At 37.8% G+C, this 27,390-nt stretch overlaps 1 protein-coding gene across 7 annotated transcripts in view; it reads right to left on the bottom strand.

Moving 5' to 3' along the window:
* Positions 1-27,390, bottom strand: part of MYBPC1 (myosin binding protein C1) — a 104,320-nt gene that overhangs the window by 38,084 nt on the left and 38,846 nt on the right. For all 7 annotated transcript variants that reach the window (XM_070947633.1, XM_070947634.1, XM_070947632.1 and 4 more), the window contains 11 exons: positions 26,794-26,942; positions 24,835-24,952; positions 22,936-22,984; positions 19,824-19,880; positions 13,169-13,335; positions 11,561-11,693; positions 8,030-8,154; positions 7,083-7,188; positions 4,812-4,978; positions 2,726-2,888; positions 655-761 (listed from right to left, as the gene is read on the bottom strand). In XM_070947633.1, the coding sequence (XP_070803734.1) occupies positions 655-761; positions 2,726-2,888; positions 4,812-4,978; positions 7,083-7,188; positions 8,030-8,154; positions 11,561-11,693; positions 13,169-13,335; positions 19,824-19,880; positions 22,936-22,984; positions 24,835-24,952; positions 26,794-26,942 (1,341 nt within the window). The remainder of the gene's footprint in view (positions 1-654; positions 762-2,725; positions 2,889-4,811; positions 4,979-7,082; positions 7,189-8,029; positions 8,155-11,560; positions 11,694-13,168; positions 13,336-19,823; positions 19,881-22,935; positions 22,985-24,834; positions 24,953-26,793; positions 26,943-27,390) is intronic.

The following is a 27,390-nucleotide window of genomic DNA, read 5'->3' on the forward strand; positions in this document are numbered from 1 at the left end:
GGCCGGATCCATCATGTGCTGGCCACGCCCACCCCCAGTTTAGCAAAGTGGAAAAAAGTCACAATACATCACATGACAACAACATGATGCTGTGAGTTTGACATTCCTGCTTTAGAAGGAACAGAATCATACCGTTTTGAAGAAGTCCTTTGCATAAACCTTCATCAAGATGAAGTCTCTTCTTAATAGATATACTATATTATATATATGGGGCATGACATCATTAATGTTGTGACTTGTGATTATTAATAATCACATAAATATTTACTTTATTCGATGCTCTGGAAGCCTACATTCCAGACCTTTAATGCTTTCCTCCTGATTCATTGCAGTCCAGATCAACATCTACTACGCCATTTCCTACAATATTTAAAAACACTATTTTACTGTAGAAATGGCCAACACAATCACTGCAAATTATGTAGAATTCTAGAATTCCATAAGGTTGAAATGCAAGAAACAGACTAGAAACTCTGGCTACTGCCTGGGAATTTTGAAGTTGCAGTCCTAACACAGCAAGATAGCTCCACGCTCAGTTGGCTTTAAGAGCATTCAACTATCAGTCCATTTTAGGAACATCACATCACTTCTGTGCACTTGTCTTATTATATAAATACATGATAGAACCAGAAAAGAGAGAAACATAGGAGTTACCTATAATATGAACTTTACAAGGGATGTTGACATTGTAGGCATCTGGAACAAACATGTATTCACCATCATCCTCCACAAGTGAGTTATCAATAATTAACCGATGGATTCTATAAAAAAAGTCAAGATAGGAAACCAAAATAAATATTCTTATTCCTGCATGGCCAGATAACTACATGGAGCAGTGGGCCCCACCCTAGAGAAACTGGGTGAGGGTAAATGCAAAGGGACAGCTAAACTGGCAAGCTCCTCTGTGTTTGGTTGTTAATCTAGAAAAAAATAATGGAGGAGACTGTGTTGCACTAGCATTTACACAATTGTCTTTCTCCTATTACACCTTCACATAAGCCTGTTATTAATGTGTGTAGAATCTGCAGTAAGTTTTATTGTTGTGAAAAGATACGGCAATTGAAAAACTCAGCTTTTCAAAAGCTTTTTGAACTTTGGTAATTCAGCATATCAGGCATTTCTTTTGTGTGCACCTTGCAATATTAGGTAAGCCCCAAATGAAAAAAAATGAGCTTGAAATGTATACAGATAGTTATCGAGTTACAACAGTTCATTTAGTGATTATTCAAAGTTACAACGGCATTGAAAAACATGACTTATGAACCAAAGGTGCTTTTTCAAGAGGCAACTGGACTTTCTGTTTTTTCTTTGAAGACTTCTTGGATGAGAAACGAAATTTTCAAGAATTGCCTCTTGAAAAAGCACCTTTGTAACAACCATGACCTGGATGACTGAGAATCTCCATAGCCATTTAGCTGTGACTTATGAAAGTTTTTCACAGTTATGATCTTTGCAGCATCCCATTGATCATGTGATCAAAATTAAGACACTTGGCAACTGTGAGTACCTTTTGCAACCTTCTCACAAGCAAAGTCAATGGGGAAGCCGGGTTACTAACTTATCAACTGCAGTGATTCATTTAACAATTGTTGCAAGAAAAGTCATAAAATGGGACAAAACCCACTTAACAAATATCTCACTTAACAAAATAAATTTTGGGCTCTGTTGTGGCTGTAAGTTGAGGACTACCTGTATATATTTTTTTAAAAAAATAAGGAGGTATTGCAAAAATCTGTATAGAAACTTTATTTGAAAATTGAATCTTGAGTTTATATAACACTTTTCAGAAAAAGGATAGTGGTAAAGAGTTTAATAACATAGTCCTAGGTATGTTTAATTAGAAATAAAGCTCAGTGAGTTTAATAGTACAAATTCCCGTGGAAATTGGTCCTTGTATCTATTTATCATTATTACTGCAGCTTTCATAAAATAAATGCACTGGAGCTAAAGATGGGGGAAGAAATTCATTTAATTCATATTTTAATTGAGTGTTGGACCAATACATGAATTAACTTTATTACAGTTGTCCAGATTGTGAGATTAGCTCAACCATACTGTAAAACTATTTTAATCACCACTTCTTCATTAAAAACAATCCCAAGGTAAGAAAATACTCTACAAAAGTACATATATTCATAAAACAACATACAAAAGTGCTAATATTGCCAATTATTTGCAAAACATGGCTGCAGTAAGCAAAATTGCAAAGAAAATTGCACATATCTGGAGATATGTACACCAAAATATAATTTTTAGGATTTTTTAAAAAAAAAACAGAGTTCTCAAGCATAATGAATTAAATTTGAGATATTTACAAGAATGAGTATGTAAACTTCATATATTTATTTACGGAGCTGCAAAATTCTCTCTTATGGTAACAGAGTTTTCTAATGTTCCCTGGAATTTTCTGATTTTCTCCCAGCAGTTTTAGAAGTTGTTCAACATGTTCTGCTACTGATTATTCTGAAAATGGTTTCAGGCATACTTCAGGCCAACACAGTTCCCCAGATCTGGGGAAACAAGGGACTCTTCTGAGAATGACCAGGTTGGGACATACCAGGTGAAAGCCAGAAAGCCAGAATCCAAACTGAATGATTTGGAAGAATAATCGTTAGACCAAAATGATTTTTTTTTTCTGAAATCCTGGTTCAACTTCACAAATATCTTTGAGAAAATCCATTGCTTTTACTATCATTATTTCTCCTGGTCTAAGTTACAAGCTTACCTTCCTTTGTGATATAATTTGATGCGATCACTGGGCTGGAGCAGCTGGCCATTTTTGTACCACTTCCCTTCTACATTCTCAGAAATCTCACACTTCAAAGAGATCTCTTTGCCGAGCCTGACGGTCTGATTTTCCAGTGGATGCAATATCTTCAGTGGCCTCACTTAAGAAATGAGGAATGAAAGAATGCTAGATTTGTTTTATTATGGGATATTTATTCAGTGACACCAGACTAGATCGCATACTTACATGCCTAGACTAGGGGCCTGGTGTCAGGCCTGGAAGCCATCTTTTTCATTGGATCTTCAGGCCTGTCACATTTACTACTGTGGAAAACTGGGAGGGGGAATTGTATGGAGCCAGGGTGATATATAGTCATTATAACATTCCTTTCTCAGAAAGTCAAGGACATCTTGCCCTGGACCTGGACGGCTGGAACTGGGAGGCATCTCCAGTTGGGATGGTGCTTGGATTGGACCATGTGATGGACATGTGGGTGTTGGGCAGGGACTTGAACTTTCCTTTGGGTGGGGAAAACCTGGAAGCTTTCAGATTTGGGTTTTCCCAGATGTGCCAATATGACATCTCTAATAAAATGGAACTTTGAGGAAACTCAGGCCTCGGAATCTTCTTTCATTGGGAGTGTTACTTGGATCCCTGACATTAACCCGAATTTGGTGTGTGTGTGGTGCCCTGCTGGCCACCTCATTTTGAACCTTGTAAATGTGCACCAAAAGGAGTGCACGTGCAATGGACCCTTGCATAGATTTGGAAATTCTAATATTTATATATCAAATTTTGAAATCATCCCTCTTTCTCACAGAGAGGCAGTGTACAAATAACATTTTAGAACCTAAAAATGGTATATAGACTTTAAAAATAGGCAAGCACGATTAAAAGTTAATTAACAGGCAGTGGGAGGACTTTCAAGGGTGCTAACCTGCCTCATGGCTGCAACCCCATGTTTTTCCACCTTTCCAAAAGGCCAGGAGGTTGGGGACCTATCTCACCTAGGGGAGGAGAATGAGGACGAGAGCAATGGCAGAGAAAGCTCTCTTCCTGGAATCTTGACAGTCAGAATTCTTTAGCTAATATGCATCTACAACTTACCAACTTTTTAATAGGTTGATATGAGATGAGGAGACATTATTCTTTACATATAAAAATCATTTTTATGTAAATATGACTCACAATATAATGTTTATTTGATGCAATAGGTTATCTGCTCCATCAGTTTACACTTGTGGGTGGAGCTGTTATTTTAAGCAATTCTAAGTGTTATTTGAATCATTCTTAGCTGTCTTGAACAGCTAATCCATTATTTATGTATTCAAATATCTATAGACTCAAGGTGGTTTTGTTTGCTTGGTCTAGTGGTTAAGGCACTAGGCTAGAAAGTAGGAGACCATAGGTTCAAGTCCCACTTTAGCCATGAAAACCAATTGCTCTTATGCCATCATTCTCTCTCAGCTCAACCCACCTCACAGAGTTGTTCTTGTGGGTAAAATAGGACGAGGAAGGTGTGTTGGATATGATCACTGCCTTGAGTTATTTGTAAAAATAATAAAGGTGGGATACAATAAATAAAATGAAAATAAACATAAACATAGGACAGTCTACTAGATAGAATCTTGTCATTAAGCTTTCTTAAGGCCAACAGATTGGAGGTATTCCTTATCTCAGGAGGCATGAGATTCCAAATTTTTTGGGCAGGGGGCATTTGAGAAGATAAAAGATTAGGTCCCCAACTCCCTTTATGTATCCTCCCTCAGAATCATAGGATAGGCCACACCTGGACAGGAAAGATTCTCTTTAGGAATCTAGGCACCAAGCATAGAGGAATTTAAAAAGTGATAATCTGTATGTTGAATTGGACTCAGAACGAATCTTGCAGTACAAATGTTAGATTACTTAATCTGCTATTGATATGTCAACAGACAGGCCATCACATTTTGGATCAACTATTTTGGTACCAACTTATCTTCAAAGCAGTCAAAGACTATCCATGAGGTGACAAGGACATGCTAATAGTAATTTTTAAAAAAAGGATTCCTGCTAATAAATTAGAAATACAATCTTCACTCACAATCAACGTTCAGCTTGGCAGCTGATTGTCCTCCAGTTGTCATGACTGAGTAAGTTGCCTTGTCCGCTTTCGTTGCTTCTCCAATAATCAAAGTGTGCTTTTTACCCTCGATTTTAACTTTATATCTTGATTTACTATCAAGGGGCAACTCCACACCATTCTTAAACCTGATGAACAATAACAACAACTCAAAATGGTATAATTAACTTGAAAGTACCTTTATTTAAAAAAGGCATCAAAATCTTTATTCGAATGAAAAAAAAAGCTATCTTTTAAATGATACAAAACAAAACAAAGAAAAGAAAAGAAAAGCATGGTATATGAGACAAATGAAGGAGGGATAGGGGGAAATATTGACCAGGTAGGATCAGGTATAAAGTTGCAGAGTTTAGCTTAGTTTTGTTCTTTAACGACAAGCACACCGACATCTGTGACTGTGATCAAAGAAAGGCAAACTTGTAACTGTATGCATATACAAAGATGCATGGTTTTGACCAGTGGTGAAATATAAAATTTGTTACTACCGGTTCTGTGGGCGTGGCTTGCTTGGGGGGGGGTAATGTGACTGGGTGGGCATGGACAACCTTTTTTTTTTTTTTTTTTTTTACTTTTAGAACCATTTTTTCTACAACCTCTTCGGCCGATTTTAAAATGCTTTTAAAAGCCTCTGACGATCCCAGCTGAGCCACGCGATCATCAGAGGCTTTTTTTTTTTACTTTTAAAAGCATTTTTTTCAACTGAAGAGGTTGTAGAAAAAATGCTTTTAAAAATAAAAAAAAAGACTCTGATGATTGCGGGGCTCAGCTGGGCATTTGGGGGGGGGGCAGGGATTTTTGCTACTGGTTCTCCAAACCACCTGCCGCCATCGCTACTGGATCAGGCGATCTGGTCCGAACCAGGAGCATTTCACCCCTGGTTTTGACCTATGTTGCACCATCTTGCTTTTTTTTATTAGAAACCAGAGAATAAGCGTGAAATTTATTTTTGGTTTTCACTTTCAGAAAAATCATAGTTCTATATAGTTGGATGGGTTATTTTGGTCCTAAGACCTTGTCAGAATATTCATGAACTAGCAGAGACATGGTAACAAGGTCAGCCAATGAATAGGCATAGCAACTAAATCAGCCAATGGGAGCTGTTTTTGGAAACAGAAACTTAAGGAAGGAGTCTGGGCATGGTTTAGCTTTGTGCTCAGCTCTAAAAATGAAACTAGTCTGAACAAGTCTGCTTCTCTCCTCTGCCTGTAACTTCTACCACGTTGGAAGAAATCTACTGTTGGTATTGTAAATTTACTTCATGTGTTATTTTGTATATAAAGAAGTTAATGAATCGTGCTGAATCAGTTTACCTGTGGGTGCTTTCTGGATTTGATTATTTCTGCAACAAACTCTGATAGACCTAATCTCCTATCTAGTGCAAGAGTTTTACCATCATTTCCACATCGTTTTTAAATTTCACCATAACCAAGTTTTATTCAGTAGCTGAATAAAATAAATTGGCAACCAGAAGGGATCTCATACTGTATATCCAGAAGACACCTGGTGGTTCAGTGGTTAGAATGTAGTATTTAGAAAAACTCTGCCCACAGTCTGGAGTTTGATCCTGACAGAGTTTAAGATTGACTCATCCATCCAACCTTCCGAGGTTGGCAAAATGAAGACCCAGATTGTTGAGGGCAATATGCAGATAATGCTTAAATTGTAAACCAATTAGAGCAGGGATGTCAAACTGGCGGCCCATGGGCTGGATGCATCACGTGCAGGCCACACCCACACAATCTCAACAAAGGGAAAAAATGTCACGATACATCATGTGACATCAATGTTACGTGGCGAGTTTGACACCCGTGACTTAGAGTGTGCAAAAAAAGTGCTACAGGATGGTATGTAAGTCTAAATGCTATTGTTATTGCTATCCATGTGTTCGTAATCCAGCTGCCTAGATTACTAATAGTATATGTGTAAATTGAAGCCTTCATTTGGTATGAACCATAGAAGCTCCGTCTTCTTCATTCCTGGGAAATACTCTACATAGAGACATGCAAATTCCTTATTGCTGCATAATTCCATGTGCATTTTGGCTCTTTTGTTCTAGTTTAGAAAATCTAAATGTGTTTGGTTCATAAGGATCCAATTCAGCTAAAGAGTCATAATCAAATTCAGGTAAAAGAAATGGGAGTGAAATTAGGTGTGACTGTCTTGATTAGTTACCACTGGCATTAGTGAATTCAGGTTTAAAATGTTTATGAGAGGAAGACGTAAGTGGCCTACCATTTCACGTTTGCATCATCTTCAGACACTTCAACTGATAATTCTATTCTGTCACCAATATAACCATTGGTATCTTCCAGGCCTTTTGTCACTATTACTGGAGGCTCTGAAGGAAGAAAAATAAATCATATTGTGAACAAATGACCACAAAGACTCATATATTAAAAAACAAACAAACAAGCCACTTACAATAGACACTATAAATACCACACACAGAACAGCACACACTCTGATAGAGAGAAGATCCCTGAAGAGGTGCTCCAGCCTGAGTCCGAAAGCTCAGAAGACAAAACCTCTGGTCTAGGTAATCAATCCAGATTGGATCCTATCCTAGAACACGTATATTCACCTTCATTCGTAAAAATCTGCAGCAAAGATTTCTTTTCTTCTTTTCCTTTTTTTCCTTTTATGTATACTGAGAGCACCAAAGACAAATTCCTTGTGTGTCCAATCACACTTGGCCAATAAAGAATTCTGTTCTGTTCTGTTCTGTTCTGTTCTGTTCTATTTTAAAACAAGCCATCTCTGATATTAGGTGGTTTCTCATGCTGTAGCTTTCTTTGAATCAGAGAGACCAAGTTCCTACATACCACCTGAAAAAATGAAGTTCTCAAGGATTTCAGAGGCTAGTCAGGCATTAAAATTTAGGGTTATACAATTGGATCCATTTTGCATTTGATTCCAAGATCCCCACCCACCCGCTCAACCAGAAATAATGGCAGAACTCTGCAGAGATATATTGGATCCTCCATTTGTAGATCTTATTGAAATTTTCCCATTTGTCTGCAAAATGAGGTTGATTATCTGTTAAATAGGGAAAAATTTGAGTTTAAATTGTCTGTGTTTAATCTGAAATCTAACGAACTGGCATTTATTGAATTGAGGTTTGACTCTATTAAAGCAATGGACTGAAGCTTTGAAACAACAATCATGATTTATTACTGTACCTCTAACAAACAATTCAGTAGAGCATTTCTCATCTCCAGCTGTGACATGATAACGGGCATCATCTGTCAGCGAGCAGTTGTTGATAAATAGGATTCGCTCATTACCTTTGTGTTCAAATATGTATCTGTGGGGGAAATGGCAGATTAAGAAAGTTGGAATTATTAGAAGATGTAATTATTCTTCAACCTTCAGATCCTAAGTGGGTACTTCACTGTAAAGTGATTGATGCAACAGGAGGTATTCAAAAACACTAATCTAATTAGGTCACTGTGTCTGGCATGCAGGTTTCTTTTTTAAACTGTAGATAGATAGGCTATGCGTAGTTAGGGATCAGAGTAGCAATTTGGAGATGGGTATATTTAGCCCTTTCCTTCTTGCTGTAGTCTTGACAACAATGAGGGTTTTTCCCCCAAACAAAAATGATCCTGTTTTCTCTTCTCCGGCGGATATTTTTTATACCAAATTCCTCCACTTCCACATGTCCAGTGCTTTTTTAGCATTTGAGTCCAAGACTGATGCAAAGACGGATTTAACAATTGGCCCTAAAACTTTCACGGGGAAAAATGCAGTGCAAACTTCAAGAGTTCTGAACACAACAGTAGTTGAAACCCTAGCTCGGCGAAGATGGAAATAACCGTAACAGGAGCCTTGTTCCATTCCTGCACTCTTGACATATTTTCAAAAGTACAATAATAGCCGGGGCAAAGCAGCCAACATTTCTGGTAGGCCTTATGGTTCATAAGGTACGTAATGGGATATGGTGCCTTTCACCTTAAGGTCATCGGTTCACATTTGTTTCAGGTCAATAATGACCAAAGCTAATTGCCATCCTGCAGCTGCCCAATAGTCTGGGCTTGATGTATTCAGGCCAGTTAGTTCTTAAGAGTTGTCCTGGGCTTTGGAGAAGAAAGCATTGAAAGAGATAGAGACTCTATTTTGGAAGTCGAAACTCTTTCACACTTGGGTCAGAAAGTTAACTTAAAGGACCTAGTGGAAGACTATATTCAGAGGTGGATTCACTTACCTTCTCTACCAGTTCGCAAATGGGAGCTCCTCCTCTGCGCATGCGCACAGCCTTATGCGCATGCACAGTGCTCACGCATTACATCCGGGCAGGTGGGCAGAGCCTCCCGCAGTCGCTGCTACCGGTTTGCCCAATCCAGACAGAACCGGCTGAATCCCACCTCTGACTATATTGCACCTTATGCCACCTTTAATCCAATATTAAACACTGAACTAAAGGGTTTCTAGTCACTCAAACTAATTTCTCAGAGGTCCTATTAACTAGTTCATCTTGCTTCCTTTCTCCTTCTAAATTTTATTGTTAATGAACTGTGATGGAAAGAGCTTCCACAAGAACAAGGAGCTACTGCAGTGATCTTCACTGAATTTTTAAAGGCAGAGCTAATCATATTGGTTCAGCAGAATTCACACCGCCTCAATACTTATGTTGAAAACAACCAACATACCACAGAATATGGTGCAAATGTTACAGGTCTCTAGAAGCATTTGTCATGCAGAGGGAATAATACAACATGTTAATCTCAAGATGGAGGCAGCCGTAATAGGATATTATCATGTTTTGTTATTAATCATTTTTCATTTCTAATGATATGATCGCATTATTCTCCTATTGGCCACCTGTGATTGCTGCAGGCATGCCCTCTCTCTGTCTGGGCACCCTTGACTACAACCATTCTTCTTTTGGCAGGAGAAGATTCTGGTTCTTTCTAATCAGGCTCTCCCTTTGCCACAAAGAGCAATTGATCCCCACTTCTGCCACATCTGGCAGACTGGGCTGAAGACCCTCAGGCATTGAGGGCTGGCAAAGAAGCACAAGGAGGGAAGCAGTTTTTAGTTCTAAGTTCTCATAATTCTTAATTTCATTTTTAATGAGTTCTTTGATTCCATGAAGCAATCCAAAGGACTATGGAGCCGACAGCTAAGGAATTGCTTTTCTGCATTTAAGTTCCTTCCTTTCTTTATCACCTTTCCAACTCCTAGGAACAGAGATGGGTGTCAAGAGAGGACAGAGAAATTGAAATTTTTGGGGAAAGTGCTCTTTAGCTGTTGGTTCTCTTATCAACTGGCAGTTAAAGAGCTGCTTTTTCCCATCTTCTCTTACCAGCCTGAGAATGGGATGACAAGAGAAAGGGGAATTTTTAACATATGTCTGGAAGGCCACTATGTTCAAAACAAACAAATAAACAAACAATAGCCAGCTGTAAATATTGCAAATATGAAGCTTGGAGGTTCTCTAGCTTCAATCAATGCTGCTCTACTTCACATTCAACTATCAGATAATTAATTTAAATGTATCCAGTGAAGACCACTAGATACTGTATGTGTCAATATTCTTCAAGATGATCTCCATGATGGATGGCTTCTCCCTGGTAAAGTCTAGTGGTGGCAAAGGTCATAAAGTGGCTGCAAATATTTACTGTATTAATTAAATTCAAATATTACTTGACTAAAAGCTGGTTTACTAAAAAAAAGCAGTGGGGTAGATGTCTACAGGAGCCTCTGCTTCCCATTATCCTTTTGAGTTATGCCTTCCTGTTTTTCTTTCTTTCTCTAGCAACAAGTAATAGGTTGCATATGGTTCTCAAATCATTTGTTTAGCCCCCAAAGCCCCAGCCCCCAGAGATTGTTGACATTAACTTGCAAACTGCACACTAAATGATGTGGTTTTCTATAGATTTCAAGATTTTAACGCAACCATGCCCAAATAAATACCCTCCTAATAAAACAAACTTTAAAAAAAAATCCCTTACAAAAGTGTCAGTTCTACTTTGCTGCCATTGTATCATCTCATTATTGCTCATGTCACTCAAGTTGGGGTGATCTATAATGCTGAGAGAGCAAATGAAGTGTAGGAAGCCAGAGTGTTGTAGGTGCAGTGGCCCTCAACCTTTTGGGCACCAGGGACTGGTTCTATGGAGAGAGGTTTTTCCATGGACCGGAGAGGGCAAGGTTTCATGTGCTGCGTCCCGCAGATGCAGCTTCCCTTGTTTGCATGGCCTGGTTTCTGGCATACTGTGGACTAGTGCCAATCCACGGACCAGGGGTTGGGGACCCCTGGTGTAGTGGAAAAGGTGCAAACTATGATTAGGAGATCAAAGGCGACTAGGAGTAAGGAGACCCTTAAGAATGGAAGTCAACTGAGTGACTTTGGACCAGTCATTCTCTCCAATTCTTAGTCTGGAAAGTTGAGAAAACATCCCAGAAGCAGACAATGGCAAACTACTTCCATGATATTAGGGGGAAAAAACCACCCTCAATGGACCTGTCCAGAAAATCACCAGGAGTCAAAGCGGATTTCAAACCAAACCAAACCGATAAATAAAACTTAAAACTGCATAGTAAATAAATAAAATCATGGTCCTTGGCCACTAGGATGGCTTGTCCCTAGGCCCATATATTCATGAATGTCTTTTCAGTAATGCCTAAGAAACAACCACAGTTACATCCTATACAATAGAATAGGAATAAGAAAGATTCTTTATACTTAAGTCAATGCACATACTTACTTTCCACTTGGTCGTATTTCTTGGCCATTTTTATACCACTTCAGTTCAATTGTTGGATCAGCCAGCTCCACCGCAAACCGTACTCTACCTCCTTTGTCCACTTGATAAGCAGGATCCAAAATCTTAGAAAAGGCTGTTGAGTGAAAAAATATGGCAGTAAAAAAGAAAGCTTTTGGAAAGTAAAAGTTGATTTAATTTTAATTTAATTTAATTTAATTTCCAATTTATATACCGCCCTTCTCCCTGAGGACTCAGGGCGGTGTACAGCCAAGATAAGAACATAGAATACAAATATTAAAAACAGTTAAAAATATATATAAATTTGGCCCGAAAGTTAAGAAGTCACAAACTGATATTTGACTTCACAAAATCTAAATGAAGTATTCTAGCTGATTTTTTTTAAAAAATATATTTTATTACAGTAGAATTTCCAGATCTGAACTGCAAATCTCAAAGTGAATATTACATGGTAGCAAAGAGAAGCAAACAATCTCACTAATATCTTCTTCTCATCTGTATTTTTGCAGCCAGTACATGCAGCAGTAAAAATATAGATGAGATAAAAATGAACTTTATCTGTACACTAGAGAAATATGAACTTCCTCATGAATTAACATTTCCTCCCCAAAACTCAATTTGGACAGGGATAGGGAAGGAAGGTTCCTGATTTCGCAATACACTATTGGAATTGTGTATTTTGGAATTTCAGTGCCTCTTTTTACATAATTAGTTCCATTTCAAACATGTGGAGCTCTGGAGATCCAGTCTTAACTGTATTGTGTCTAGTATTAAATGGTTTGAAAACAAATGGAAAGACCCATAAGGCAGATTCGGGAAGCATATTAAGATAGACCTGGACTGTTCTTCCCTTTTATTCTTTCATATTCAGAGAAATACGTGAAGGAGAAAATGTTGAGTTGTCATTGATAATGGAGCTGGATATTTAAATTGATAACATATATCAGGGGTGTCAAACTTGATTTCATTGAGGGCCGCATCAGGGTTGTGTTTGACCTGGGGGGGCAGATGGGCGTGGCCAGGGTGGACATGGCCAGCTCAACATCACTTGCATCAGGTGCACCTATGATGGCCCAAGTGCTCTGCCAGCAAAATAGAGCTCAGGAGAACCACACACGACCCTCCCAAGCTCTATTTTCACTGGCAGAGTCACCATGGGCCAGTCCTTTGCTATTTCCAGTTTATCTTGATGTACATGAAGACCAACTTTGTTTTATTCAGTAAAAAGAAATTGAGATGCTTAATTAAAATCTGAAGATGACGCTCAAATACTTTGGCCACCTAATGAGAAGGAAGGACTCACTGGAGAACAGCCTAATGCTGGGAAAGATTGAGGGCAAAAGAAGAAGGGGACGGCAGAGAACGAGGTGGTTGGATGGAGTCACTGAAGCAGTAGGCATGAGCTTAAATGGACTCCAGAGTAGAGGACAGGAAGGCCTGGAGTAAAATTGTCCATGGGGTTGGGATGGGTCGGACATGACTATCAACAACAAAATTAAAACCAATTCCTTTCTGAAAGCTTTAAAGGAAGATTTTTGGGGGAGGGATTTCTGGGGGAAGAAAGATACAACTTTCCCAAGTAATTAATACCTGCACTCTTCTTCTCTTCCCTCCGAGTGCGCTTCAGACGTTTCAGCATACCCCTCAGGTCAGTAATTCCATACTGAAATGCAATCTTCTCATAGTCATTGGGATTTGCATTCTTCAAGAGTTCCCACACATCTATTTCTGGCTCTTCTGGTTCCTGTTTAATTTCCCTAATCAGGAACAAAGATTTAGAAGAACAAAAGAAAGAAGAAAGGGGATGTGGCCCAGATTAATGAGATCTCGTACATTATGAACGTGGCAACTGGAAATCAAATCCAAGGAAGATTAAAGACTGAAATGCTTTAGCTAGGCATAGTTAGGCTTAGGAATGGGTTTGAGCTAAAATGTTTGGTTATATGGTTAAAGATCTTAATAGCAGAAAGGAAGAGAATAGCAGGATACACACTTACCCCACGTCTTCAGTGGGCAATATATTACAGATCTTGAATTAGCCCTTTGAACTGAAACCTATGCATTTTCAGAAGAATGAAACTAGAAGTCTGCATTGTGCATTGTCTCAAAACTGTGAGGTATACTAGAAATAGGAAATGTCAAAGGGTCTGGGATGAACAACAAATGGATTAGTTGGATCAGGAATTAAGTATGGAAAACATCAATTAATATTTTAGTCTGAAATTTAATGAGATGTCATTTACTGACCGGCAAAAAGGATGTTAGTTAATGATGCCCTTCATTCTAACGACATCACTATCATGATTAGATTGCTATCCCCTGCCATATTAAGATTTTTGCAAGGATGGACTGGTGAAATCAGTCACCATGGAAGGCAGACACGTTCTGAAGAATTCTGTCTACTAGCCATAGTTTTTGAATATCATCACAAGTGTAATACTGAAGTTCAATGTTTCTATATTTCAAGATTACTTTTACCACGGAATTTTACTGAAATTAACTTAGGGTAAAAAGAAAGTGGTCAGTCAAATTTGCTATTTTTCCAGAAGTTTTTCCATAATTCCCAATCGTCATGGAGATCAAAGTCCAACACAACTGGATAACACCAGGTTAACAAAAGATGGATGTTATACTCTTCTTAATTTTTAGTGTGGTGTGATCCTGACATAATTGAAGAAAACTGTTTCTTAAAGAAACTGTTCTCAGGTACAATCCTTGCACATAGAAAAAATAACGATAACAGGAAAACTTATTCATACATCTTATGCTGATCTTATACACTAATTAAAAAAAACTGCAATGAATTACATTGTGTTGGAAGAAACATTTCTCCAAATAAAAGTTACTAGAAAAGATTCTTTTTTAAAATTACTTCAAGAGATCATTTTGTATTTTAAAGATGGTAACAATGACTGTAGCTGGTATTATCATACCACGCTGCAGAAAAATCCTTGTTCTTTTAATATAACAACATAGTGAGTCAACATCTGTTGCAATTCTACACGATCACCTTTTTTGAAAACTGGAAGCAGCTAAGAAATATCAATATCAAATATCAATTAAATTATGGTATTAACATTTATGATAGTGAGTTTATTTACTGCTTATTTGTTTATTACAATTAGAATTTGCTGAGTTTGGCTACTTGATGGAACACTGCAGTACCTTCCCAAAGGTCATATCAAAATATAAGCATGATGTAGAACTTGCATACATTCAAGAGACATTTTTTCATTCCAGTACTTTGGTGGTGCTTTCTAGCTATGGAAGCTACCAGCCAGCCACCCGCCTTCATCAACAGGATGTGCACCTTTATTTTTGTAAATAATAAGATGCATCCTGATTTTCAAACCATGTTAAGAAAGTGTTTTTCAGCCTCTTCATTTACTGTAATTAAAGATGGTGCTTCTATCAGGATTTGTTCGTTAGTTTAACAAAAAACATCTTGGTGAGGCCACAGTTTTATTTCATAGATGAAAAGATTGGTTGGGTATATAACAGAATGGATCTGTCATTTGTTTTAGACAAATCTCTAGCGAGTAATTCAGTTTTTTTCTCTCTTCCCAGAAAATACTTTATTAGGCATAGTCTGATTTAAAAACAAAACAAAACAGAAGTCATTAAAATATGTGTAAAACTATTTTAGTCATTTAGATTAAAAAAACCTCAAATGTCATTAACTATTACATACATTACAACTAAATTTCTGCACTTACTTAGCATCTAATATCTTTTTTTTTCCTCCAGGGAGTGATATAAATACTTAGATACATATCCAGCTGCCTTTGAAATTTAGTTGATTACATCACCACTGATAGCTTAATCTAGAATTTGGCCACTATCTGATGCAAGGCAAAGGTTGAGATTTCACAAAGGCATTTATGCATTTGTCTAATGATCAGGTTATTGATTGTTGACACAGACTACTGTATAATGTAATCTGACATCATGACAGGTGCAAAAGATCAGGTCCACATGTAAGGTCCAGTTAAGCCAGGGCTGTCAAACTCGCAGCCCGCAGGCCGGATGTGTCATGTGCTGGCCACGCCCACATCCGGTTTAGCGAAGGGGGAAAAGGTTACAATACATCATGTGATGACGCTGTGATGCAGCAGGTTTGACACCCCTGAGTTAAACTGATTGGTTGTTACTCATGCCTATGCACAGGAATGTTCTCAATTAATGGTTAGCACCTGCTAAGAGTTAGATATGGAACAACTGAATTCAATGGAGGTTGGATTTAGTTCTCTTGTGGCTATGCAGGGATTCTACTCCCAGTTTCTGCCACTCCTTCCCCTACATCAATCCATAAATAGATAGTCCTCAACTTATGTTTAGCATAAGTTTGAAGTTATAATGGCACTGAAAAAAGTGACTTATGACCAGGTTTTGCACTTACAATTATTACAGCATCCCCATGATCACATGTTCAAAATTCAGGTGTTAGGAAAACAGCAGCAGCACATGGAGTCATGTGATCACTTTCTCAACTGACTTTCTTTAGGCAAAGTCAATAGGGGAAACCATGTGATTGGTTAACAATTGAGTGATTTGCTTAACAAATCACTCAATTATGATGGCAAAAAAGGTTGTAAAATCAGATGCAATTCAGTTAACAACTGACTTGCTTAACAATGGCAATTCTGGTCCCAATTTTGGTTATAAGTTGAGATCTACCTGTAACTTGGCTTCTGTTCTATTGAAATCAGCAGCACTGAATTCTAAATTTTAATTTGACAGTGATATTCCACCACTACTGGCTTAAAATATGTAGAATGCATTGAGTGAACATTCACAATTTTTAAACCTCTAAAAATAGCAGTTTAAAAGCCCAGTAAAATAAGTTAAAAAAATTACGAGTATAGTTGGCATAAAACACTGAAGTTATAAATTGAAAAGAAGGTTGCAAGTAGGCTATTGACTGATAAATCAATAAAAAAACCAGACCATGTTTAACAAAAAAAATTTTAGGAAGCGAGAATAACTGCATCATTTGCTAGAGATCTGTTTAAAAGAATAATTAGGTTAATTAAGCAAAATTCAGTTATGCTTAGACAGGAAGTAAATGCCTATTTCAATGCTCTTCTTGATTGTCAGTATCCTACCCTTGGTGACCGAAGTTTCATTTTTAATATTTAAGTGAAGTCTCCAGATTCACTTCAAAGCATGATTACTCTATCAACATAACAATACATTTCTATACAGTACAGAGACATTTATATTCATATGCAACAAAATTAATATTATCCAAAGTAATCATTTCACACTAGCACAAACTCTAATGAAAGGGTTTTCCGTGCATTAAGTTGCATCTTAGTAGGAAGCCACAAAAGTAAAGCCAAGCATATGAAATATACATATGGGAAGAGAAAGAAAGAATGAAGACCTGGCAGGAATAAATGAAAAAAAGGTTGGTTTAACTTTTTAAATAATTTATTGGAGAACAGTATCTGCTGTGATTTGGAATCATACACTGCCTATTCCACATGTGTGTTTTTATTTAATTTTATTTAGCAGGCAGTGTTGGAATCAGTTTAGGTATACAGGAACTTGTCGATTAACAACAGTTTGTTTAGAGACTGTTTGAAGTTATAACAGCACTGAAAAAAATGACTTATGACCCTTTTTCACACTTACGACCGTTGCAGCATCCCCATGGTTATGTGATCAAAATTCAGACATTTGGCAACTGGCTCATATTTACGATGGTTGCAGTATCCTAGGCAGAAGTGGGTTCTAAAAATTTTTACTACTGGTTCTGTGGGCGTGGCTTATTTTGTGGGTGTGGCTTGATGGTCATGTTACAATTCTTTAGGATTTAGCAGAGGTACTGGTCTACCAAGCTTTTAACTGGTTGCAGAGCTGTCCCGGTCTACTTATTTGTTTTTGGAGGCACTGGTCTACCCATTTATTTTTGCAGGCACCAGTCTACTCATTTGTTTTTGGAGGCACTGGTCTACCCATTTATTTTTGCAGGTACTGGTCTACCCATTTATTTTTGGTGGCACCGGTCTACTCATTTGTTTTTGGAGGCACTGGTCTACCCATCTATTTTTGCAGGCACCAGTCTACTCATTCATTTTTGCAGGCACCGGTCTACTCATTCATTTTTGCAGGCACCGGTCTACTCATTTGTTTTTGGAGGCACTGGTCTACCCATCTATTTTTGGAGGCACCAGTCTACCACCACACTGCCTTTTAACACTGATCAGCTGTAAGGCGGCCCTTTGAAGCCCTGCAGCAAGAGTTTAAACAGTTTTTTTCCTTCTAGCCGATCAGCTGGGACTCAGGAGGCAGCAATAAATTGGGGGTGGGGCCAAATAAAAGGTAAGAATAATGCAGGGGGGTGGGGTGGCGGGGGCAGAACCGGTTCGGTGATGTCATATTGTCGCCGCTACCAGCTCGGCAGAACTGGGCGGAACCGGGAGGAACCCACCACTGATCCTAGGGTCATGTGATCACCTTTTGCGACTTTTTGACAAGGAAAGTCAATGGGGAAGCCAGACTCACTTAACAACTGTGTTACTAACTTAACAACTTCAGTGATTCACTTGACAACTGTGGCAAGGAAGATCGTAAAATGGAGGAAAACTCACTTAACAATTGTCTCATTTAGCAACAGAAATGTTGGGCTCAGTTGTGGTCATAATTCAAGGACTACCTGTAAAGTTAAGGCACTAGAATAGAAACCAGCAGGCTGTTAATTCTAGTTTTGTTTTAGGTGCAAAGCTGGCTGGGTGACCTTGGGCTTGTCACTTTCTCTCAGCCCTAGGAAGGAGGCAATGGCAAGCAAATCCTGAAATCTTGTCAAGAAAACTTCAGGGACTTATCCAGCCAGTGAACATGAATGTAAAGGACAAAATAAAAGAATTTGATTTATCCACCATCCTTCTCCGAGTAATCTCCAATACAATAAGAACTGTGGTGGCGCAGTGGTTAGAATGTAGTATTGTAGGCTAACTGCTCATTGCTAGGAGTTTGATTCCTTCGATCTTGACTGGCTCAAGGTTGACTCAGCCTTCCATCCTTCTGAGGGCAGTAAAATGAGGATCAAGATCGTTGGGGGCAATATGCTGACTTTGTAAACCACTTAAAGAGTGCTATAAAGCACTATGAAGCAGTATAAACATTTAAGTGCTCTTTCTATTACTAATCCCATTAGGAAGAAAATAAAAGAAATGAAGGATGCCTTGTTGCCTCTAAGCTTGGTTGTTTTCTTGCAGACTTTCATTACCCAAATTAGGTAACATCATCAATGCTAGTAAGGAGTGGAGTTTGTTCTCAGTTTATTTTCTAATGGTTTGCCTTGTCAATTTAGTAAAAATTATTGGAGGTTCTTTGTTTGGGCTGTTTACTTGATTTTTGGTCTGATCTTAATGTCACAAGTATTCTCCTTTATTAATAAAATAAATGTTGTGGGAATCTATATGTGCCTCCTTCACAACACAGATGGGTAAATTTGAAACAGGATCTCAGTCTTGAACCTTAACTATTATTATTCTTGTAGCCTGCTGAGGAGAATAGGGTGTGGAAAACCAAAACCGTATAGAACTATAAAAATACAAACAAGTGCCTGAACACTTGTTCATATCGTTGATCATATCTCAGGATTTTAAGTAGGGCTGACAGCTTCTTGGATTATTCTAATTTTTTTTTAAAAAAATGTTTCCATGTGTCTTGTTTTATAATACCTTCTCAAATTCCAGAGAGATGCTTATGTTTACAGTCACACCATGAAAGCAGGTACAGTTAGAATACAGTAAATCATTTTGTAGCGTTCTAGCAGAAAGCAGGATAAGAAAAGGTTTCATCTATAGCCTGAATGTTTAGAAAATGAATTCTCAAGTTCAGTTTAATTTTCTTTAAAAATAAAAATTCCATACCAGGATCATTTGTTTGAATTTCTCATCCCCATATAGAGGGGTAAAAAAGCATGCAAGACAAAACACAAAAAAACCCTTCATCCAATGTTATACTTTAATTTATCTGAGATACTTCAATGTTACTATGAAAGCATAATATGGTATCAACTGTAAGAAATAGCATGATATCCTAGGATTTAACTCATTTCTTGTCAATGTGCTGACTTAAATTTAAGCATGCGTTGTTCTTTTGAGAACTCAGCTTTTGTAAAATAAGAAAAAAGCTATAACATTTTTCTGAATTTATTAACTCTACACCTGACATTTTCTATGCACGAACTTAACCATTTTGAATAAACATTGCTCCATTGCTTGGTTCTCACCTACGTTTCAGGAGACCACTAAAGTCAAGTTCTCCTGCATCGTCTTGTCCTTCACCACTGTTATTAATAAACAAACAAACAAAAACAAACAAACAAACAAAAAAAGATCAAGTCTTCATTTAATATGCAGAAAGTCAAACAACACATATTGCATATATCCTAGCTGCCCTACCAATGCAATATATATGCAGACACGCAAGGAAAAACTATTATGTCAACACAAACTTGTATTCTTTTTCACAGGATTTACAATTTCTGTAACAGGCACTTGTGAAACGTGAACACAAAGATTTGCATTGCTCCAGGTTATACCTGTTCAGGCAAATTCTTGTAAATAGAACCATAAATTTGCCCCAATTTGTGTTATGTGTTTGTGTAACACAAACGTGTTTTTAAGGTGAGTTAGCACACAGGGCTTTGTTTTAACAGCTTCCAGTGTGCGTACCTAAAAATGCATCAATAAATAAAATAAAGGGCTTATGCTGAACTCAGCTTTCAGTGTAAATCAAATACTTGCATTGTTATTTGTGCTGTACAAAACAATGCAAAACCATATGAAGTAAGTTAAGTTTCTTTTTTAGACTAGTTAGCAAGGAGAATCTGAGAACCTGAGATCCTACTCCACGTGCATAACATGTTGCATGATTGTAAAGATGGGAAGCCATAGGGAAAGATAGTTAAAAATAGACAAATGCATGTTTAGAACATATTGAGCATTAACACTATCACTGAAATATTTATAAATAGGGTTTAATGTGTTTTACTTCTCTAAGGATTGCTTTGGCACTGAATTCAACAGCTTGAAACCAAGCTTGCCTGCTTATGCAATGACTGGTATATAAACCAGTGTATAAACCAGTGTATAATTTTAAAAAAGCGGAGAGGAGAGAGAGCTAGGGTTTGTGTGTGGGGGTGGGGGGGGGGTGGGGGTGTGTGTGAATAGGGAATTATCTCTTCCTATTGCATTGCTACAGGAGGAGAAAAGGCCTTAGGCTCTCCTCCCTTAAATATATTTATACAACCTATACACTGAATATATATTAAGGAAGCTGGATTGGAAAAAGTTGAATGTGGTCTTAAAACTGGAAGAAGAAACATCAATAATCTGCATTTTACTAATGACACTACTCAGGTAGCTGAAAAGGCAAAGGATTGGCAAGCTCTAGCAATAAAAATGAAAACATAATAATTAAATTTAAAGAAGACCAAACTAATGACAACAGGTACAACAGCCATACTTAGAACTGACAGAGAAGATATTGAAGCGGGAGATAGCTTTGGCTTTTAGGATCAAACATCAACAGTAAAAGAATAAGCAGTCAAGAAATAAACACAGGCTGGTACTTGGCAGAACAACCATGAAGGCCATGGAAAAGGCATTCAGATGCCAGGATAGGTCTATGTCTACAAAAATCAGAATAATGCAGGCAGTGGTATTCCCATTGACCTTCTGTGGAAGTGAAGTTGGACTTTGAAGAAGCAGCATAGAAAAAGGGTTGACACTTTGAGATCTGGTGTTGAAGAAAACTCCTGAGAATACCATGGACAATCCAAAAACAAACAAACAAATAGATCATTTAAGGCACAAATGACCAGGTTGTTCTACTTTACATGAAGACTTAGCTCTCTGGAGAAGGCTCTGATGCTGGGAAAGTGAAAGGAAAAGGAAGAGGAAAACCAATGATAAAATAGATGGGCTCAATAACAGCAGCAATGAGAACATCATTGGAAGATCTAAAGGACCAGGTTAGCGACAGATTGTCAAGGAGAAAATGTATTTATGTGGTTGCTAAAAGTCAACACTGAATTGATGGCATATAATCAATCAATCAATCAATCAATCACACAGCTAAAACTTTCTATTCCTTTGCACTAATGTACACATGCAACCTGCATTTATTCTGATATCTGTTTATTTCTCTTCCATTACATCACTTCCAACATCAAACCTCAAAGTCAGCTAGCTGTACCTGACCACACCTGTAAATGGATCATAAGCTTCCTAACAGACAGGAAGCAACAGTGAAGCTAGACAAAATTACATCAGATACCTGTACAATTAGCACAGGACTCCCCCCCCCCCCACAGGGCTCTCTCCAGTTCTCTTCTTTCTATACACCAATGACTGCATCTTAAAAGATCCCTCTGTTAAAGCACTGAAGTTTGCAGATGATACAACAGTGATTGCTCTCATTCGAGACAACGACAAATCTGCATACAGATGGGAGGTTGAACAACTAGCCTTGTGGTGTAACCAGAACAATCTTGAACTAAATATATTCAAAACCGTAGAAATTGTGGTAGATTTTAGGAGAAATCCTCCTATACTACCACCTTTTACAATACTAGATAACACAGTATCAACAGTAGAGACCTTCAAATTTCTAGGTTCTATCACATCTCAAGACTTAAAATGGACACGTAACATCAAAAACGTCATCAAAAGAACACAACAAAGAATGTTCTTTCTGCGCCAGCCCAGAAAGCTCAAACTGCCCAAAAAGCTGCTGATTCAGTTTTACAGAGGAATTATTGAGTCTGTCATCTGCACCTCTATAACTGTCTGGTTTGGCTCTGCAACCAAACAGACAGACACAGTCTTCAACGGATAATTAGAACTGCAGAAAAAACAATTGCTACCAACCTGCCTTCCATTGAGGATCTGCATACTGCACAAGTCAAAAAGGGGGCTGAGAAAATATCTACAGACCCCTCACATCCTGGACATAAATTGTTTCAACTTCTACCCTCAAAATGATGCTATAGGACACTGCACACCAGAACAACTAGACACAAGGACAGCTTTTTCCCAAATGCCATCACCCTGCTAAACAATTAATTCTCACAACACTGTCAAACTATTTACTAAGACTGTATTACTATTCTTCTTCTCATCCTTCCTATTACCTATGTCCTCCCACTTATGACTATAACCATGTTGCTTGTATTTTTGCATGTTTCCAGTGTCTTTCTCCCCACTTGGAATTGAACCCAGAAGGACATTTCTTCCAACAGAACCTACTTCCTGAAAAGGGTGTTCAAAGATAGTATAACTTGTGCGATATTTCCGATACCTATTACTGAAGAAGTTTCCAAAATCACTTAAATTTACCTTCTTTTGAATGCAGACCGGATATCTATTGATGGCGTAGATTCTGTTTCTAAAAAATAAAAATAAAAAATAAAGTTTTAACTTTTGAAGTTTCTCAAGGGTTAAACCTGGGCAGAGAGTGACTGTGTGATATATGACATTTATTTGATTTAGAATATGATACGTTCAATTTTATGTACAGCTCAAGTAATCACGTATACACAGGTGAACAGAACCCTATTGGCAAATGACAAAAGAATCCAACTTTCAGCAGTATTATAAACTTCTTTGCAGCGTAATTCATTATTCAGAACGCTTTAACCTAAAATGATAAATATTAAAAATAATAAGAGATCTTCATAAAATGAAAGCAATTTTGCAAGCCTGAATTTGCAATATACCATAATCAAATATAATAATCAAGGAAAGTATGTATAGAAGGGGGGAAGAGAGAGCAAGTCAGAGAAAGAGAGGATAAATAAGAATGAGTATCAGTGTGATCCACTGATTAAAGTGTGAGACTAAGAGTAGAGAGACACAGGTTGTAGTCTTCGGTAGGCATAGAAGCTATCTAGGTGATTTGGGGTCAATTATTCTCTCTCATAAGGGGACATGGTGGCTCAGTGGCTAAGACGCTGAGCTTGTCGATCAGAAAGGTTGGCAGTTCGGTGGTTCGAATACCTAATGCCACGTAATGTCGTGTCTACAAAGAGAGGAAAAGTTTGGTTTCAACAGAGTTTAAGACTTAATGTCCTTTCTTTTGGGGTTTCGTTATGATCTACTAATGGGAAAAGCTTTTGCTCAAGTCGAGATGAAAGGTGTTTTTGACATTCCCAAAGGATAAATTTATAGTCTTGAGCAGTCAGCCCTGGTATCTACCATGCACTTTGTCCAAATATAAACTGAATACTTCAGCAAGCTTCATAAATAATTGCTTCAAGGATATAGCATGAGCTCACCAGCTCAAAGATATTCTGAATCCTTTCTCCCGCCAACTGTGAATTAAAGTGTTTTAAAAGATGATGGAGATTGATAGGTCTTTCCATGGATATTAGCCAAAATGTTACATGAAACTTTCACATTCAGGAGCAGTTGGCTACTCAGTACCAGTTGTTGGGATGCAACAGTAGTAGTAGAGGAGAGCAATGGATTCTGTCCAAGTCTGTCTTGTAGACTTTCAGAAGTTCCTCCTTATGAGTTTCTTGGATGTTTCAGTTAGATCCATGATCAAATTCATGGGTCTTATATACTGAAAATTCTTTGTCAGAAATCTTCGATATCCTAGGACCCAAAGCCTAGTTTATGAGCTAAATGTCAAATTGTCACAATATATTGATACCATTTTTATTTCCAGATATAACTGACATTTCTTTGAAATGGGGACAGAGGTGCAAAACTCCCTCACTGGGTCTAACAAATGACATTCTGTCTCATTCTTGATGCTTTATCTCCTATTAGTCTTTTGATCTCTTCTTCTTCTTCCTTTTTGTCTTTCTGAGTTTAGTTTCCTCATCCCCACTTCATAGTGCCAAATAAAAAAACCCTTTTAAAGTAGAGTTCAATTCCAGCTCTAAAAAGTTGTTCAGGATGGAACACTCCTGCTCATTATCTCTGAATAGTGCTAAAAATACAGAAGGATAATTTTCAAATATGGAAGAAAATGATTAGCCTGGATTAAGCATTACTTATATTAAGTAAATATAAAGTAGCCTTTCCAAGACTGGGATAGATTTCATCTTCTATTATATTCCCACTTGCCTACAGAGTTCATCTATTTTGTCTGTGGAATTATAGGAGCTGAAATCTAACATGGCGTAGAGAAATAAATTCAGGGTTAGTTTTGGGAAAAGAAGTTTTTATCTTAATATATAACACATATTCACCATTTTAAAATATATATATATATTTAAAGATTCTTACCGTGGACTTCCAGATCAAAAGAACAGCTATCAACTTTATCCTTATATGTTACTTCACATCTATAATTTCCTGCATAATTTTCCTTAGCTTTGATTATTTGCATCTCGAATGTATACATCTGAAACCCAAAGGTATAATGCAATTATTCAGATAAAATTGCAAGAATAATTGGAAATTAAACACACCTACTTATGACCTTCTGGTATTTTGACATAATGAAATGGACTGATTTTTTGCTTCTTTTTCACATTTCTTAGTCTGTTATTTTGCCATACTAATATTTATTTATTTATTTATTTATTTATTTATTTATTTATTTATTTATTTATTTATTTATTAGCTTGTCAAACATGTATAAGATAGCAGGTATGAATATGAACATGGACATGAATGAGGGAAATGAATACAAATAAATGGGGACAGTAGGACAGGGACGGTAGGCACGCTGGTGCGCTTATGCACGCTCCCTTTACGGACCTCTTAGGAATGGGGTGAGGTCTGGGGGTGAAATGCTCCTGGTTCAGACCGGATCACCCATTCCGGTAGCTGTGGTGGTGGGTGGTTCGGAGAACCGGTAACAAAAATCCCTGCGCCCCCCCCCCCCAATGCCCAGCTCAGCCATGCAATTATCAGAGGGGGTATTTTACTTTTAAAAGCATTTTTCCTTCGGCCAAAAAAATGCTTTTAAAAGTTTTTTAAAAAGCCTCTGATGATTGTGCGGCTCAGCTGGGATCGTCAGAGGCTTTTAAAAGCATTTTTTTCTGCAACCTCTTCGGCCAAAGAAGTTGTAGAAAAAAATGCTTTTAAAAGCCTCTGACGATCCCAGCTGAGTTGCCTGATTGTCAGATTGCTCAGTCGAAGAGGTTGTAGAAAAAATGGTTTTAAAAGTAAAAAAAAAAAAGGTGGCCACGCCCACCCAGTCACATTACACCCCCCCACCAAGCCACGCCCACAGAACCGGTAGTAACAAATTTTACATTTCACCACTGATGAGGTCCATGGTAAACAGTTTAAGGTTGAAGCTGTGGGGGTTAGAGGATATAACAACGGAGCCGGGTAGAGCATTCCAGGCATTGACCACCCTGTTGCTGAAGTTGTATTTTCTGCAATTGAGTTTGGAGCAGTCTCCAATTATTAACAATTATTAATCTGTTAATAATTGAATTCCAAAACCACATCTTGACCTTCTCACCATTCAGAAGATGACAAAAATTTTGGGTCTTCCAAACTGGATTGCAATTATTCTGACTCCAGGTCTGTTATAGCTTCTCCTTTTGATCACAGCAATTCCCCATTTCCCAGCAATTTTATGAGCTCACAATTTGTCTGAGACCTATGTCTTATGGATTGACAGGATTATCAAACTCGATTTCATTGAGGGCCACATCAGGGTTGTGTTTGACCTGGGGGGGGGCAATATGGCCAGGGTAGGCGTGGCCAGCATGACATCACTCGTGTCGGGGGGATGCCTGTGGTGGTCCAAGTCCTCTGCCAGCAAAAATGGGCTCCTGAGCTCCATTTTTGGCTCTGATGGCTTCTTGCAACCCTCTGCCAGTGAAAATGGAGCTCAGGAGGGCTGCACGCAGCCATACAGGCCAATTCTTCACTGTTTCCAGGGCAGCCCCGTTGGCCAGATCTAAGCACCCTACTGGCTGGATCTGGCCCCCGGGCCTTGAGTTTGACACCCCTGGTCTAAAACAATCCATAACTGTATAATCACAAGAATCACTTTGATCAATAAATCCCATATCATCTTTCTATTTTTCCAAGCATGTGATTTTAGACAAATGCTCCTACCTACCACCATTAAATTGTTTTCTTTAGGGGTATGTTTGTGCTAACATTTGCAGATTAGAAGAATTAAAAATGACAATTTGGTCCAAAACTTGAGGATATTTTAAAAAAAGTGAATATATTTTGAAAGATATACTTTGAAAAAGTTCATCTCTCTATATATACCTTGGTTAGTCGCTCGAATGTTTCTTTTAACTGAAGATGCTTTCCAACTTTGCTTGCCAAGTCCATCCATTTTCCTTTAAACCACTTAACAGTGGGTTTCCGAAGAAGATCCTGAGCTTCTACTTTGGCTGTGAATGTGATATTTTGCCCTGAAAAAAAAGCAAGCCAATCAACATAAATCAAAATAGAATTAACCAATAGGGAATATCTGACACATGTAAATGAGATTTAAATACCAAATTCTAAAGCTGGAAAGACTGAAAAGCAGACAATGGAAAAATGATTCTTTAAAAATTTGCAGAAAAGGAAAAATTAGACTTGTTTAATTAGGGAATAACAAATTCCCTTAACAATAAAACTCTTAGACAATAACATTTGTCAGTGACTGAAACATCTTATGGACTGTTTGCCATAGCTGGAAAAAAATAAACTTGTTCTTTATGAGATTGATGATTAGAAAGGGCAGAATATGGAATGAAAGGAGCTCCTCTATAAATATATAGGGAGAATAAAATATAAATGCATTTGTTATAAAGAAAACCAGAATCCACGTCTTTATATCTCATTTTCCTTTTTTTCTTTCTTCCCTGTCTTTTT

This window comes from Pituophis catenifer, unplaced genomic scaffold, assembly GCF_029215685.1.
Source record: "Pituophis catenifer annectens isolate HBS135680 unplaced genomic scaffold, rPitCat1.0.hap2 SCAF_7, whole genome shotgun sequence".
NCBI lineage: Eukaryota > Metazoa > Chordata > Lepidosauria > Squamata > Colubridae > Pituophis > Pituophis catenifer.